Raw genomic sequence first — 17,559 nt, forward strand, 5'->3', positions numbered from 1 at the left:
AGGTGAAGGTGGTGTGGCTTGTGAGATCTACGTCTGCTGCTGTGTTTTGCAGCCTTTTTCTTGAAAACCATGTGGCTTGGATGTGTGCCCCTTGGAGACTTTCCCTTTTCCTCCACACACATTATGGGGTGCTTGTCTACAGAAGTATGTTAGCTGAGGAAAATACGTTGTTTGTATTAAAAATAAACTCATACTCTCCTTTCATAGTTTATTTTTATCAAAATACCTTTGGCTGCACCTCTGCTTTTTTTTCAGTGTTTAGAGATGGTTATCTTAACAGAAAATTCCCTGTTGGAATAAATTCATGTGGTTGATGCTGCTCTCATTTCACAGCACATGAGCTGGCTTCAGCTTGGGTTTATTTGGGATTTTTTCTGCTCCATGTGCAGTTAATAATAAGCTGTTTTCACAATACATTAGTAACCTACTGGGAAGTAAGACATCCTGGCTAAGTGATTTATTTATTGCAATTAAGTAATGCAGAAATTCAGAACCCATAAACCTGAACATGCTCGAGCATATTTCTGTCATCCAAATGTATTGTTCATAGCTGGGAATGCTTTGTCAACCCAGCTTCTCATTCTTTTTCCTTTTTTCACGTTGCCTAGAGACTTTTATGCCACTGAGTTACCTGAAACTGACTTTGCCCTGGCTGTTCTCCAGGCTGGGGCAGAAGATGTGCTCCGCATGGCTGGGCCAGCCCTTTGCTGGAGGGGCACTGCTGATGAACCTATGTCTAGAACTATAGAATATCCTGAGTTGGTAGGGACCCACAAGGATTGAAGTGAGGATGCCAGCAAGAAGCAAAAAGCAGCAGGCTGTTGCCACTCAGTCAACATAGAGGAGCTGGTGGGGACAGCAGGAAGCAAGCCCTTCCCATGCCCTGGGAGATGCTGGAAGGAAAGCTTCCCATGCTGGAATGAGTCCTTGCCTCCTACTTCTGAAAGGGGACAGGAGAAAATAGTTGCTTTGAGAGACTTAAGTTCCACAGTGGGTGTGGGCTTTTCCCTTAGATCTGGCCCTTCAGATCAATCATGGTGTAATTAATCAACATTTAACATTTTCAAAGCAGCACACAACTATTAGCTGCTGACACAGACATTTTGTCTCCAGCATTATTATGGGTTTCAGTGCTACTTTGTTGTGAAGAGACTAAGTTTTGAAGACATTACCAGATAGGCAGGGATGGGAATTTCTGTGTGCAAGCAGTGCTGTCCTGAGCATGTTTTTTTGTTTACCTGGAGTAGCTTTCACACTCAGGAATAATCTCAGAGAGTTAATGGTTGTCTTATGTTCATTTAAGGCCACTACTCAGTTCTTGAGGTGTTTGCTTCTTCTATAGCTGATACAGTAAATAGACAGTTTATCTTCTCTTGCAGTGTGAGTTCTTGGATTCAAAAATAGACAATGGCAGAAGCAGTGATAAAGAAATAGATGTACAGATGAAAGGTAGTATAATGCTTCTTCATCTCATAAAATGCCTAATGTAGAAAATTGGCATTCTTTGTGAAAGTCATCGGTGATCTTAGCAGTGATAGGAACCCTGTTTTCTAAATTCCACTGAAATAAAATGTGCAGTGAAAAATTTCAGAATTGTTCCTACTTAACAGTTTGTAAGGTGATGCTTTGAGGTGTACTGAAGAGATGCACACGCAAGCACACATGCATATACATTTCCTAGGGTAGGAGTTAGTTCTCGACTGTCCCCTTCCGAATCTTCTTTTAAAGATTTATATGGTTAGAATTCTAGGGAATCACTTGTTCTAGATCTCTTTTGTTGTACAACACACCCTAGTATGATCTCTTCACTCTTTGAACCTCTTTCAACATACATTCTTCTGCATCTTCTAGGAGAAGCCTATTCCTCTTTTCCTGAAATGTTTCACTTTTTATTTCTGCCAAAGGATGATCAAACATAGCTCAGTTATGTGTAAATATTCTTTTTCTCTTGTCATTTCACTTAGAATTTTAATAAGACTTCTGTTGGGGATTTACTTTTTTTTTTAATTTGATTTTACTATCAAATTTGTCTTTTTTATTTACTTCTTAAGCTATATATCATCCATCTCTCTAATTAAAGTTTTTCTGTCCCTCTGTTCACTTGGGAATTGTCCTTGACTACACTACAAATTGATTTTCTTGTGAATGTTTTAAATTCTATTTTTATATAGCCAGACATTGGAAATTGTCTAAAAACATTCAGCAGGTCTTTGGCAAAAAGAGGTTGGCTGTCCTATATGTTGTCACCTGGAGAGATTACAACTCGTCGTTTCTTTTGAGGGGAGCATGTTGTATATAACAGTCCAGTAATTCTTGTTTCTGTTGCAAAAATGGCACCCATTACAATCTATGAATTTGCCTGTTACAGCTACTTTGTTGTATTGAGTGGAGTTAGAAGTGGTTGAAAAGTCTGTGCTCCAGGGGGACAGAACTAAAAGAATCATGAAGTGCCTTCGTGCATGGACATAAAGCTGGATCTGAGATTGTAAGGAAATGTCCTTACATGAGCATGTCCTTACTTGAGTAGAATATCCCTTTTGTAGATTATCATCAGGACAAGGGGAAATAGTTCTAAGTTGAGGGAGGGGAGATTTAGGTTGGATGTCAGGGGAAGTTCTTTACAGAGAGAGTGGTGAGGTGCTGGAACAGGCTGCCCAGAGAGGTTGTGGATGCCCCGTCCCTGGAGGTGTTTAAGGCCAGATTGGATGGGGCCCTGTGCAGCCTGGTCTGGTATTGAATGTGGAGGTTGTTGGCCCTGCATGTGGCAGGGGGTTGGAGATTTTTGATCCTTGAAGTCCCTTCCAACCCTGGCCATTCTGTGATTCTGTGATCAGGCTAAACTATAATGTTGCAGAACACAGAGAAGGAGTCTTCAGCCTTTCCTACACTGATGTCTGTCAACTGTTGCTATTGCAGGCTTGCTTTGAGTAGAGAGATACACAGAAGAGAGAGAAAAATAGGATACAATTCTGGTCAACTTTTATGCATAGAAACTCACCTTGATTTGTTGTTATTTTCTTCTCATTCACAGCATGGCCGGACCCCCCTGCATCTTGCTGCCCACAAGGGTCATCTCCATGTTGTCCAGATCTTGTTGAAAGCAGGTTGTGACCTGGATATTCAGGATGATGTAAGTAGATACAACCTCTGTTGTTCCATCAGTACTTCTGCAAATGAGAATAGGCCTTCACTTTGAAGTAGGATTAAAAGAATACAAAATCTGTCTCTATATTTTCAAATTTGGAGATGCAGCCTCTAATTTGGAGATGCAAAGTTGCATGGGAGGCAAAGTAAAATGTGGTGTTTTTCAATGAGTTGCTTGCTCCTCCTGCTCCAGCTGTGGAGCTTTCTGAGCGCTCTGGTTGTGCCAGGCTGGTGCGAGCAGCCTGAGAACCATTGTCTGCTGTTCAGTACAGGGATTAAACAAGAACTTGTTGTACCATATGGGGGACCACTGGATGACATCTGGTAGGGGACGTATTTGTTGTGATGTTTGCCTGAAGTGAGGGATGCTTTTGTATAGACACGTGCCTCAGTGTATTGGACAACTGCCTAGACACTCAACCTACTGACTGCCATGGTTGATGGGGGACGGTCACATCTGTCAGGCTGTTGTGTGGTAAAGCATCAGCACAATGCAACCAGCTTTGAGTTTAGCAAATGGTAGTTTGTTTTCATTCAGTAAAATATGTAATTTATTGGAACTTGATGGTTTTCCATAGAAATGGATCTAATTTTGTTCCAGACTTTAAGGCTTTTTGGAGGGATGGGTAACAAGGTTTTAGTTGCCTTATTCTGATGAATGAAAACGTAGTTTAATAATTGTGATTTCTTCTAGATTTGTTGCTAACTTCTGATGTAGACTGACACAAATTTGAGGAAGATTTGCTTTATTTCCCTCTGTAGTAAAGAAGGTGTAGATTTTTCAAGGGACTTAGAAATCCAAGCGTGGCTAGTAGAGGCACCTGTATGATTAAAAAGACACAGAAAATGTCTAGGTGCCTTTTGAAAATCCATTTAGGTATTTATTTGCATACAGAGGTCCTCAAATGTCTGTAGAAACTGGAAAACTGATTTCCTTCTCCACCTGAGTAGCTGCTTCCCCATGAGATGGGAGCAGTCTGTGTCTGGCAAGGGTACAGCTTTACATCCAACTTTGTTCTGGGGTATTTTTAATTCTAGGAAGAAACTTTGTTTCCTGCTTTCTTTGTGCTTCCACTATACCTGTCTGTGAAACGGAGAGGATTTGCAAGTGTAATGGGAGTGTTTGCTCAAATGTATTCTGTTTTTAGACATCTCCCAGTAAAAATGATTCATCAGGTGTTTAAGAAAAAATTGCAGGTACCTTACAAATACCGTCAGTGTTCCTGAGAAACACAGGTTGCTGCTCTAGTACTGCAAGAGCTTCCACTGATTTGCTCAGATTGGGTTTCAATGAAAACTGCTTTTTGAGTAAGTCTGTTTTCCTATTTATTTATTTATTATCAATCCTCTAGTCATAAATTCTAGGCTATTCATCTGATTCATTAGCCATAAAGGAAAATAGTAAATCAGTGGTTAGCACCATTTCATTTTAGTGAAGAGCCTTCCCATGCAGAAACATTCAGCTCCTGGAAGACAGTATTTCACTTGCCTACCAGTCTTCTCAGGGGCTTTGTTCACAGCAATTGGATCTGTCTCCTTAATTTGGTGACTGTTCTGAATAGAATAGGTGCGTGCTTGAAGTTGTTTCCTAAAAGGGTAGTTTGGTTTTTGGCTCGGTATTTAGTACCAGTCATCCAGTTTGAAACCAAGGAGAGCTTAGGTAGTTGCTTTGTCTTGAAGGTGGGTTTCAACTTGTCTTGAAGGAGGAGAAAGTGAGCATTTTTGCTTGTGAAAGGTATTAACTTAATTGTTTCTGCTTTCCTTTTACATAGGTCTTCAAAGAAGGTTCTTTATGTTTTCTCCTTGTGTAATTCATTTTTACACTTTATTTAAGCCATACAGAAGTGATGATATTCTTTTAAAATTGCCATCTATCAATTATGCCTCCAATCACTTTTAGTGTTTGCTTATTTGGCAGTGAAGGCATTTTAGCATCAAATGTTGATTAACATGATTACATTTCATTTCAGGAATACATATTTAGGTTCAGAGGTGAAAATGTTCATGAGGGTGAGGGGATCATATTTCACAGAAAATTAAATTATTTATTTTACTGCTGTCTGTAGAATTATGGTAACAGAAAGAAAGTTCTTTAAGTTCTGAAAATATGATGCGCGTTTCCTCTTAATACCAAGAAATCACCAAATATTTTATTTTGGAGTTGGCTGTAGCTAATAAATCCAGTACTAAATTTTCATCTGCTACATGACAAGCAGAAGCTTTAAAATTGATGAATGCCATGGAGAGATTCAAACACTAACTTCGTGTTCTACAGATACATTCTTTAAAGCACAGCAAGAGCCGTGAGAATTAGTTGAAGAATGACCTCCAGTGGCCTGGAGTGGGATTATTATGAATTTAATCCGGCGGAGTCCAGCTCTGTAGAGTACGCAACCCCGGGAGCTAATTCTTTCCTTCTCCCTGCCAATACTGAAAGTTCTTACTGGGATCCCAATGCAATCTCTGACTGGTCAATGAGTATTCATACAGCTCACACCTCAGAAATAGTCAAGGAGAAAGTTGTCCATGTGAAGGAAATCAAGGACGAGAAAGATAAGAAAAACCAGAAGAGAAAGGCTAGAAAGGAACCTAGAAGATCAGAGAGAGAGAAGGAGGTTAGAAACTTGTGCATCAATCCTGCCTTGAGCTTCACTTCTCCGTGGCTGCATGCTGCAAAATCTTGGACTGGCAGCCTGGCATGACAGCTCTTGGAGGTGCATGATTGCATGGCGAGCTTTGTGCTGGGTGCTCTGCGTAGTTTCCTGCCCTGTGTGCACTCTCTGAAAGTTTAACTGGAGAAAAAAGGTTACCTTTGGAAGAGGCCCTCGAGTTTCTCTTCTGGAAGCTCCAGTTTAAGAAGCAGAAAAATGATTTCAAATGAAATAATCCAGGGTTCAAAATGATTTCTAGGTGAACGTAAATATATGAAGTGGCTTATTCCTGTACTCCCATTGAAGTCTCATTCAGCGTCATTTAAGCTTCAGTTTCTTTCATTCATGTTTATTTTCTTCATGCCTTGATCAGTTGTGCTGGTCGTGCATCATCATTTGTCATCCAGAGTGCAATTCTTCCTGCTGTGTATTTGTGATGACTGTTTTTCTTCAGCAAAGGAGGGGACACTGGCACCGGGAAACACCAGGGTGTATTTAGTTGCCTTTGTATCCAACTGCATCAGAATATGCAAATATGCTTTATGTTCCTCAGACTATTTTGCCCTTGGTTATGTTTTCACTTTCAAATGTTTTAAGCTTTCAACTGTAAATGTAATGATATTATTTCAAAGTTTAACACTTTTGCAAATGCTGTCCAGCTTTTTGCATCAGAGATTGAACACATGAGTTTTTTCTCTTGATTCTGGTGCACTTCTGTAGCAAAATAGTTTGATGATTTCTGATAACGTGAAAAGACAGGGAGGCAGTTTTAAAGGAGTCCAGGAACTGGAGGATGCTCTGGAGAAAAGGAATGTGTAGGAATACAAGATGTGGTCATAATACTTTTTTTTAATCAGAAAAAGGGAAAAGTAAAACATATTGCAAATTACTGTAAAGTAGATCTTATTGAATTGAGGGATTAGAGTCTATAATAATGACTCCAATACCTCTTTGCTATTCCTCTACTGTGTGTGTGACAGAGGCAAGAGAGCTGGAAGAATTACTAATAACTACTTGAAAGTCTTTTATAACTTGCTTGCTTTATTTTCTTTCCCATGGAGTGAACTTCAGATATGATACAGACAACTGCTCCTGTGTGTCTGGTGCCGGTGGTTGCATCCACTGCTTGAAGGTAGTCATCAAATTAGGAAAGTTTAGGAGCCTGGAAGGCTATCCTAAACACCAGCTGGCCTTGCCAACACTAAAGTGCTAAAGGAAATGATAATGACAAAATCCATGGAAAAGGTCAATGTGTAGATATGTACCTTTCTTCAGGATTCACAACCTGCAGCCCTCTGCTGAAAGCAGTCGTTCAAGCTCTCAGTCAAGAACACAGTTTCATACTTTGGAAACATCCTCAGGCCTTTCTATGCAATAGCTCTGTTGTATATGAAGAACTCCAGATGTACAGTCCCTCATTCTTTGCCCAAGGAATGCAAACTCATGTTCCTGGTCTCCCGCCAGCATCTCCCTCTCTCTAGCCCACTGAATACAGATGTTTTTCCTGATGGTGGAGTGACTTTGACACAGAAGTGCTCTCATGGCAAGACAAGCTGGGTGAGTCCCATAACCACTGGCACTGGTTCCAGCAAGCGTGCTGAGAGTTGAAGGGGGAACTCTTTCAGGTGGGCTGAGCAGGGCACAGCATGAGGTTCACAAAGGCCTCTTGGGCTCCATCCCAGCTCCAATGCCTTGTGGTGCTGTGCAAGCTGCAATGCCCAAGTTTTCATTGCTTTCAGGACTGGGCAGCAGATAAGGCAAAGGATTTGAGAGACACTGGTGCCTTACATCTCTACATCTATGTTAGATACTTTATATCCACCACATCTCACAGAAGCACCTTAATGTCCTTTTGGCTTCCAGCCTGTGTCTGCATTTAAGCAAGGTTGATTCTTTTGTTTCTGTCAAGGTCACATCTGTGTAACACTGGAGTTATCGCTCCTCATTGTTCCTGGTTTGCAGCCTGTTCCTAAGGTGTAAATCACTTGCAAATAGAACCATAAACTGTGCCCAACATAATAGCCTGGGCAGCTAATGTGCACTTTCAGGTGATAATTTTTTCCTTTGGCTGTCTAGACCAGTCCCTTAATGCCTTGCTAAAGGTGGAACTCTGATGAACACTTTCAGAGGCAGTTATTTTAGCAATTTCATAAAAAAGATACATGAGTCAGTGATTGCACTGCCTGAACGTATGGACTCGGAAAGAAATATAGCTCTTTTACATCTGGATCCATAAAAGGCCAGGCAATGGTTTGCTCCTCTACTAATGGGGAGGAAAGATAGGTTAAAAATAGAGTGATGCACTCGGTATCACTTTATTCCCGCATTATGTGACTTATGCCTGGGCTGCTCAATAGCTCATGACACAGAAGGAATTATGATCTATTGGTTCAGCTTCCCTGGCATGCAGTCAATGTGTATATGCTGAGGTGTGAGGGAATGGTTCAGAGAACCCTGCCCTAGTGGCTAAGGTTGTGGCGACTTCAGGGATCTTCCTGAATTTCACCATCTCTCCTAGGACAGGCAGGACCTGAGATGTCCTCTGACACTCCCTCATGTGGGAATGAGGTATTTACAGACCTGGGGACCAGAATGCAGCATAGGGCAAAACCTATGGATGGCTCCTAGTGCCACCCCACTGTGATAACTGTTGTGGGGCTGGGTGAATGACGAAAGCCGTCTTGATTGAAAGTGGCATGCGCTAAATCCAAGGCAATCCATTTGTGCTCCCAGTCTGATCTCTGTGATCAATTTTCCAGGCTTCAAAGAAGTGAAAAGTCAAAGCTTCCTCTGTCAGAATGGCAGATGTCATCTCTGGGGAGATCTCACTCAGCCTTCCGTACTTATGGGAGCTTATAAACAAGATGGAGACCAGCTTCTTACACAGTCTGACAATGATAGGAGAAGGGAGAATGGTTTTAAAGTAAAAGAAGAGAGATTTAGGTTAAATATTAGGAGAAAATTCTTCACTCAGAGAGAGGTGGGGCACTGGCACAGCTGCCCAGAAAAGCTGTATGCCCCATCTCTGCAAGCATTGGGAGCCAGGTTGGATGGGCCCTGGGCAACCTGAGCTCGTGGAGGGTGGCACTGCCCACAGCAGAGGGTTGGAACTTGGGTGGGCTTTAAGGTCCCTTCCAACCCAGGCTGTTCTGTGATTCCATGATCTTGTTTTACTCCCTATAATGCGTTCTGTAGTTTTGCTGATGCTGCAGTGCTAGGTGAGTGGGACAGACTGATGGATTACTTACCAGTTTGTGGTAAGTGAATGAAATGACCTTTGAACTCCCCACGGTTCTAATTAGGGATGTTAAGTTCTTCTCTGGCTTGTTTGAGAACAGATTCCTATGCAGGAATAGTTTCTGGAAGCTGACACTGCACACGAGATAGTTTATTTTGGAGGTTTTCCATAAGGTTTTGGTTATCTTTAAGTAAATACACAAGTTCAGTGAACTTGCAGTGCTTTCAGTTCTGTCGTCCTTCTTCAAAAAGTCCCAGTTGTTGGGACTGTTCTTCTTTTTGTTTAAATTCTCTTAAAATACATTACTGTCCTTAGCAGGGACAGGAACAAAAGAATACGTGACCTCTAAGGATGAAAATCAGGTAGCAAATCAAAATGAGCAAACAACAAAAAGTACATCCCACCCTCAATGCATTTTTTTTAAATCAACTTCGTTAAATAAGTCAATGTAATGATTTATGGATGGTAAAAGTTAGCATTACAGAGGATACTGAAAGGGATGTCAGTATAAGGGCTGTCAGTTCTTGTCTTGCCCTTATGGAGTAATAACTATTTTGGTGTCATTAGCATAAGTGACACTGAGAGCACTTTTTAAATCAGTACTAATTGCCTTTGAGAACAAATGATTGAAATTATCCAATTATTTAAATACTGCGGGACAGAAAATAAGGAAATCTGTCTAGTTTTTAATATAACCCAGAATTATGTGATAAAGATCTGTAGCGGAGAAATTTTATATCTATTTAGGACAAGCTACCTGCAAACTTTCTTTTTTTTTCTGCAGGATATATTGCGTATCTCTGCTCTTCATATATTTTGATGGACATTGGGTAAGCAGATGCAGGGTGGGCACCCCTTCTGTTGTACATTCTTTCCCAAAAAGGCCACATGCAGCTCTGAAGCTGGTTTTTTTGCCCAGATTCAAAGGCTGTGCTTCTGCATTCTGAGTTTAAAGCAGTTTCAAACAACAACCATTGTGAGAGCAGTGGAGACACTGCAGGTTGGTTTCCCGTCAGTTGGTGTCTTACAGCACTGCAGAAACCCTCCCCTCTTTTCTCACTATTTCACAACATGCATGTAACAGTACTTAGATGGTCCTGTTGCAAGGCAGGGTGAGAGGTAATGTCTGGTATGTGAGGAGCCATGTCCTGGTAGAGCAGCACCTCCAGTGGTGCAGGAACCTCTGAATCTTCCCTGATTGAGTCTCCCATTTCTGGAAGGCTTGCTGAGAATTAATCCTGGACTGTGTAGTTCAGCAATAAGTTCAATAGTTGTTAGAGGGAGACAGATGGACAGTCAGATGAGATAACTGCATCAGCATTATCTCTTTTGGAAACTTAGCAATAAAGGAAATGAACTGATGAAGGAAACTTGCTTATCATTGCTACGTGGCAAGTAAGCGGGAAAAGAAAGTCATATGGACCTTACGTGCTTGCATGGAAGAAGTTGGTCTCACATTTGTGGTCCTCAAATTACCTCTGCTCTTAGCACTAATTGGTAACTGCGTTAGAGGTGCTGAGGACTCCTACTTCATCTCATGCTTCTTATCCTTAGCAGGGTTGAAGCAGTCAGAGCCAAATGGGGAGAGCTTTATTTTGTTAGTGCAAGTAGCGTGGAATCAATGTGACCAATTATAGCAGCCTGTAATTCCCTTTAGTTCCACACAGATACAGTTGATTAGTAGATGTATAGTGCCAAATGTGTTAGATTCATAGCCTTCTAGTACTGACACATTTTTAGAAGACTTCAGTGCAGTATATAGGATTGTGATGAGTTGTAAACTTCCTAAAACAGTTGCTTTGTAGCTCTCTGATACTTACAGTAACTTCATTAATCTTGGAAACTAACGATAGGTTTATGGGGACCGTTTTCAAAGGCAGCTTGGATTTAAACAGCATATGTGTTGATGGTGCAGCTTGTGTGTATGTGTGTTGAACGTGTTTGCATTAAGTTAAAATCAGGTGGCAATGTTAGGGATTGAAAATCTGCTTCTTTTTGCAGGGGGATCAGACGGCATTGCACCGGGCTGCTGTTGTAGGGAACACCGATGTCATAGCATCTCTCATTCAAGAAGGATGTGCTTTGGACAGGCAAGACAAGGTAACAGGCAAAGCAGCGCATTGGAGGATGGCAGTGTTGCTAACCAGTAGTATTAAAGTCTCATAGAGGAATTTATAGTTTATGCTCCTGAATAAGTATCTGATGCTTTGAAAGCGATTCAGACAATTGCACTAAAATAAGAAAAAATCCATACAACTCTTATACAATTCTTTTAATATTAGGTACTGATTTAGTTATTTTTGAAATCAACGTGATCATTTTTGATGTAAGAATTTGTTATCTGCTCATTAATGGGGGAATTATGACCATGCTGTGCCCTACCCAAAACATTGCACAGTTTCCTGTGATTATCTCCGAAGCTGAGAGTCTCAGGCTGTAAATTTGGTTTGTAAATAAATGTAATTAATTCCACGTTCCCAGGCAAAGCTTCAGTGCTATTCTTGGCTTGCTGGGACAAGTGGGAAGTAACAGAAAGAGGGTGAAGACAGATTAGGAAGGAAAAAGTACCCATGATGTCTGTGACTGTTATTTTTGATCTGGTTCATATCTGCCTCTGCTAATAATAAAGTAGTAAATCAGCTTTAGGAAAGGAAAAAACTTTATTTCTTAAGGGGCCAGGTGGCACATGCAGCTCTTGCAGACTTAATGAAGTGTTATTTGGTGTGTGGACTCAGTGCACTAAACTTCTTTTCTTGTGTGTGTGCTTCTCAGGATGGGAATACTGCTCTTCATGAAGCTTGTTGGCATGGGTTCAGCCAATCTGCCAAAGTACTCGTCAAGGCAGGAGCTAATGTCCTTGCCAAGAACAAGGTGAGACACGTGTAGAAGGTGCTCTCATATCTGCTCTAAGATGGTTGACTCTCATCACCGGAGATTTCTGGTCATGGAATATCTCAGTATGTGGGAGACCAGCTCCCATTGGGATTTTTTTCCTTCTTTTGCTTTTATTATGCTTGCATGGTTCCTCTACAGTCACTGGAGGAGAGGAACTCAATGGCTCTTCGAGCACATCAATTATAGCTGAGGAACATTGCTGTGGAGGTCTCCATGGTGCTTTAATTTAACCTAGGTGCATTCACTGTGAGTGGTGTGATTTAAAATGAATATGAATTGCATTAGTTGAAATGTAATATTCAGAATTTTTTCAGAAATTAAACAGTCAAATGAATATAAGCCAGAGAGGAAAAAAGTAATGTATCTTTTCCTAGAGAGTTCTTCCTAATACATTAGTGTAGACTCTCAGCAAAAGCTTGTGCTGAACTTGGGTTATCCTTCTTCTGGTATTTATAGTATCTTGAGAACACTTTAGAGGAAGGAATAACAAAGCAAGGCATTTTAGTTCCTCACTAATGTTTGTGGGAGACTTGTCTTCAGCTCACTAGTTCAAAAGTAAATAAAAGTAAATAATTTAGGAAATTGCAGCAGCAGCCAATGGTAGGAGCTGAGTTAGGGCTCATACTGCTGGGTTAGGTTGTATGGGTGACACCATGTCTGTTGCTATAGGCAAGAGGGCTTTGGGATGTCAGTGGGATCTCTGAGCATTCCACAAGCAAGTGAGAGAGTATCTCAGTAAATACATACTAAAATGACAAGTGGAAGTGTTAGGGAAGAAAGGAGAGAAGTGAGACAGGTGGTGAAAGTCTTAAGATCAACACAGTTCTTTGTGTTTCTGTGTGCGCTTGTGTATTTGTGCAGCATGTAAGTATATTTTTGTACAGCTATGGCTGTTGTGGTTTGTACTTACATCATCTTTATGTGTGTTCCTTCTTTTACATTAGTCCAGTTTCTAATTTTAACTTTCTGTAATTATTTTTTCCTGTGATGTCCATCTAACTTTGTATCAAAGGTAATTTAGACAGCTTCCCATGTTTACACGGAAGAGATGATAGTACCTGACTTTATAGGCTACTGACCCATTACTCTCCTACCCCGAGGTGTGCTTGTCTCTGTGTATATTTATGTACAAAGATGTGGGCTTAAGAGGCAAGTCTTGTAATCCTGCATGCTTGAATGCCTCAGGATATTAGGAAATGTAGTTTATAACACAGCATAAATCATCTGCTTGGAGAACCTCTCCTGAAAACCATGTGTACAGAATAGCTCAGCAGTGTAAGCATCTGAGATATTGCTGGCAGCCTTTATCACTGTATGAGGCCTTCCTGTGCTGCTCTTTGATGTCATACCTACATAAACCTCTCCCTTTGCATTTGATCACTTGAGTGCTTTTTAATGGACAGGATCCATTTAGGAGCTACTAAAAAATGAGCGATTTGTGCGTGCTTGCACACATGCACTCACTTTCACTCCTTGGCTTTCAAGACAAATGAAGAACTTAATTCTGCTTAATCCCAAAATGGCTTCTCTGGTCTCTCAATTTCTAGTGCCCATGATGACAAGGCATTGCCTTCTGGTGGCTTTTCTGGCAGCCAGGTCGAAGCGCCATGTGCAGGAGCACCCTGAGGTCCCTTGGCTTATCTAGGGGGCTGCGACTGAATGCCTCTCACCACCTTGGTGGTGGGACAGTCAGAAGTGGGCTTCTGGGTTTACCAGGCCCTGCTAAGCAGCAACGCACAGAATTTCACTGTGTGTTTTCTGTAACTCCCAGTTAATTTCTCCTGGGACTGTCTGGGGAACTCTTTTACATACGCACTCATACACACTGTGCTCAGAGTTGACCTTTTGTAATTCAAACCCTGTAGCTTTGATCAGTGTCTTGAAAGCACAGGGGACAGATTAAAAGACATAATGCAGGTGAAGAGGCAGTCTTGTGAGTAAGCAGAACCTTCCTATGTGGTCTGATTGCATTTCTGGCTCCCTATAGACAAGAAACCCCAAACATTTTCAGGCCAGCAGAAACCAAGTGCAGTAAGAACCTTGCCAGGGTTAGAAAAGCAATACACAAGGCAAGCTCATGTTTTGGTTTTTCTCAGTAAAAAAACCCGCATGTTTGCTTCTCTCCGTAACCTTTTGAGCTTTAGGCATTTGTAGCAGGTTGAGAATGTAGGCATAGACAGAGATAACTAAAGAAGGAAAGCATTCTGGAGGGAAAGGAGGCAAGGCTGCCTTGAGGAGTACCAAGGCATGGGAAATGTTATTTCTTTAAGTGCATTACACTGCTCTTTGATCCTAATTAACCAAAAGTTTCTAGATTCTTTGCTTTTGGCAGACAGACTCGAGCAGTGCAATGTTACGCTGTCCATTTTCTGATTTTACTGTGTCCCAGATAAATCATTTCCAGGATGAAGGGCATTTTTCATTTTCCAGATTCGCTCAGCTCACAGCTTTGGCTGAGAATGAGTTGCCCACCAGGGGGATGTTCTTGTGAGGTACAGCCAAGGTTTGAAGATTCCTGTCCAGTTCCTGAACATGGCTTTTATATTTCCCTGTGTTTCTCCAAGGCAGGTAACACACCTCTGCACCTGGCCTGCCAGAACAGCCATTCCCAGAGTACTCGTGTCTTACTTCTCGGAGGTTCTCGAGCAGATCTCAAGAATAATGTGAGTCCGGTTTCAGAGAGCTTTCCCCCTATTTTGTAAGAGATTTGACATGATGAAGGAATGCAGACCTCTAGGTGGAAGCCAGGCTATTATGTCCCCCACTGAATAGCAGCATGGTGGCAGAGGAGTGCATGGGACTTTCTCTGCTCCCAGCTGTGGGAGCCCTCTGAGGCTCAGCTCAGACCCCCTACCCACGTTCTTCATTGTGTGTGACACTGGGTGGGGTTTCCAAATCACACTGGTTTGGGGTGCAGGAGAGCAGATCTGGTGTAACAATGTGAGTGCAGGGCTTTATAATTCCAGCATTTCTCATCAGATAGATAAAGAATTGGTGCCCGCATCTTCTGTTCCCCAGCTATTATTAAACCTTCCCACCTTTGTCGTTTGTGCTGAAGAGAAGACAGCACTGCTGCTCAGTGGAGATGTGAGGTGTTTGCGTCTTTTTGATTTATTGGGTTTATTTCTTCCCTGAGCACCATGATAAGCACAAGCTTTCGTTCTGCAGTGACATGCTTAGTGCTTTGTTTTTGTTTGCAGGCAGGAGATACCTGTCTGCATGTGGCTGCTCGTTACAATCACTTGCCCATCGTTAGGGTGCTGCTCAGTGCTTTCTGTTCTGTCCATGAAAAGAACCAGGTCAGTGCATGAATTTCATTGCCACACTATTTCCTTTGCATATGGCTCCTTTTTGGAAAGAGGGATTCCTGCCCAGTAGTTGCACATCACTGCGTGCGTTTCACTTTGCTACCCCATGCCTGAGCTTCCAACAGTAGCTTAAAAACAATGGTTTATTATTTTGCCATCACATTTGCATCTTTTCATACAAGCATTTCCTATTTACGAGTTTCTGCAAAGGTGTGTTGGTGCAGAAAAGGATGAGGGGACATAGGGCAACATGGGGTAAGGAGATGGAAGTCTTGAATCCTTATCAGCTCCGTGCAGAACAAGATGGGCATGGGGCTTAACCATGTCCTGGGGCTATAGAATTGCTCAGGTTGGAAAAGACCTTAAAGATCATCGAGTCCAACCATGACCTAACCATACTACCCTAACAACCCTCCGCTAAATCATGTTCCTGAGCACCACATCCAAATGGTTTTAAACACGAGTCAACAACCTCCAAGAGGAACCTGTTTCAGTGCTTAACAACCCTTTCTGTAAAGAAGTTTTTCCTGATATCCTTGAGGCCATTTCCCCTCATGCTGTCACCAGTGAGAAGAGACCAACCCCACTCTCATTGTAAGCACCTTTCAGATATTGGAAAAGAGCAGTAACATCTCCCCTCAGCCTCCTTTTGCCCAGCCCCAGTTCCTTCAGTCTCTCCTCATAGGGCGTATCCTTCAAGCCCCTTGCAAGCCTTGCTGCTCTTTTTTGGATCTGCTCCAGCACTTCAGTGTCCTTTCTGTACTGAGGTGCCCAAAACTGAACACACTACTCCAGGTGAGGCCTCACCAGTGCTGAGTACAGGGGCAGGATTACTTCCCTAGTTCTCCCACCACACCATTCCTGATACAAGCCAGGATGCCATTGACCTTCTTAGCCACCTGGGCACACTGCTGGCTCAACCCAGGCACACTGCTGGCTCAAATTCCTCTATATTCTTCTTCCTTCCCAGAGGTGAGGATATCACAGCCATCACAGGGACACCACATTGCATTGCTCACTGATGGTCAGCTGCCACAGAAGAGCATATTTCTTTACAATACTTTGCTGCCTTTTGCAGTAAAAGGAATTAAAGATACAGAAGAGTGAGGAAAAATATGTTTTAAATTCAAAGTAATGATCTATCTAACCTAGGATTAATCATCCATCGTTGTTTTGTAGGGAGGTAATTGATCACTGTACCTACAGCATAAACTATTTGGGTGGTATTAAGTGTGGTAAATAAATAGATGATGTGGTGCTTACCCACATCATCTGGTATTCTTGGGAAATTTTCCATATACAATTGAGGATCATAAAGATGTATTCTAATTTCTACCTTTATTTTTGTTTTGTAGATGACCAGATAGTTACAGCAAACAAAATGGGCTTCATTGAGTCAAATTTGCTACGTAATTTTATTGTATGTGATTATTTTTTTTTTAACTTGCACACTGAAGACAACTGGTGTGAGCCTAGTGCAGGGAGATGCCACTTTCCCCATTCCTTCATACCACCTCAAGTTATTCTGTATCTGCATACCTGATGGGTGGACAGTGGACATGCCAGGAGAGCAATAAGGTTTTTTGCTGGTCTGAAGGGGATAGGGATGTGTCAGCCATTCCTTGAAGCTAAGTTGCAGGGCAGAGGGGGCAGGAGGGCATCGTGTGCATAGGCAGCTGACAGCTGACAGCTGCTGGCTCCGCTGCCTAAACCCAATCGCTACAGTCTTCACCTCAGTACACACGAACAGGGCCAGGCACTGTGTGAGTGCTGGGCCCATATCGCCTCATGGCTGTATTCCAAAGACTGTTTTTCTTGGGGAATCTCACAAAGAGAAACCCAAGCATTTCCCTGCTGTTAATTATCCCATTATTTTTGAGTAACACAATACACGACCACCTGCAGGCTGACCGATCGGTCCTGCAGATGGAAGACCTGCTCTGCCCTCAGGTGCTGTATGTACTTGTTGGGGTACAGCTGAGCTGTTTCCAGGTTTGGCTGAAACACATGGGCAGTGCACCCTCCTGTCCCCTCCTCCCAGCTCTGCACTTCTGCGGATCAGGCCTCACTGAAGCTCCATCAGCCTGCTGACCTTGCAGCATCCCTTGGGAAGCCGAGGGTTCTGCAGGCTGAGACCCACAGGTTTGCCACATGCTACTTTCTGCTTTGTAACTCACAGGCAGGAGACACTGCGCTCCACGTGGCTGCGGCCCTGAACCACAGGAAGGTGGTAAAGCTGTTGCTGGAGGCAGGGGCTGATACATCAGTTGTCAACAATGTAAGTAGGACATGAAATTGCTTTGGTATTTTGTATTAATGAAAA

At 42.2% G+C, this 17,559-nt stretch overlaps 1 protein-coding gene across 4 annotated transcripts in view; it reads left to right on the forward strand.

Moving 5' to 3' along the window:
• Nucleotides 1-17,559, forward strand: part of ANKRD6 (ankyrin repeat domain 6) — a 111,385-nt gene that overhangs the window by 82,847 nt on the left and 10,979 nt on the right. For 3 of the 4 annotated variants that reach the window (XM_042887071.1, XM_042887080.1, XM_042887090.1), the window contains exons 5-10: nt 3,032-3,130; nt 11,035-11,133; nt 11,806-11,904; nt 14,493-14,591; nt 15,129-15,227; nt 17,416-17,514. In XM_042887071.1, the coding sequence (XP_042743005.1) occupies nt 3,032-3,130; nt 11,035-11,133; nt 11,806-11,904; nt 14,493-14,591; nt 15,129-15,227; nt 17,416-17,514 (594 nt within the window). Of the gene's footprint in view, nt 1-3,031; nt 3,131-5,419; nt 5,760-11,034; nt 11,134-11,805; nt 11,905-14,492; nt 14,592-15,128; nt 15,228-17,415; nt 17,515-17,559 lie in introns of those variants that run through there. The other variant, XM_042887063.1, reaches the window with a different exon arrangement.

This window comes from Lagopus leucura, unplaced genomic scaffold, assembly GCF_019238085.1.
Source record: "Lagopus leucura isolate 7727_CA_CO unplaced genomic scaffold, USGS_WTPT01 Super-Scaffold_73, whole genome shotgun sequence".
NCBI lineage: Eukaryota > Metazoa > Chordata > Aves > Galliformes > Phasianidae > Lagopus > Lagopus leucura.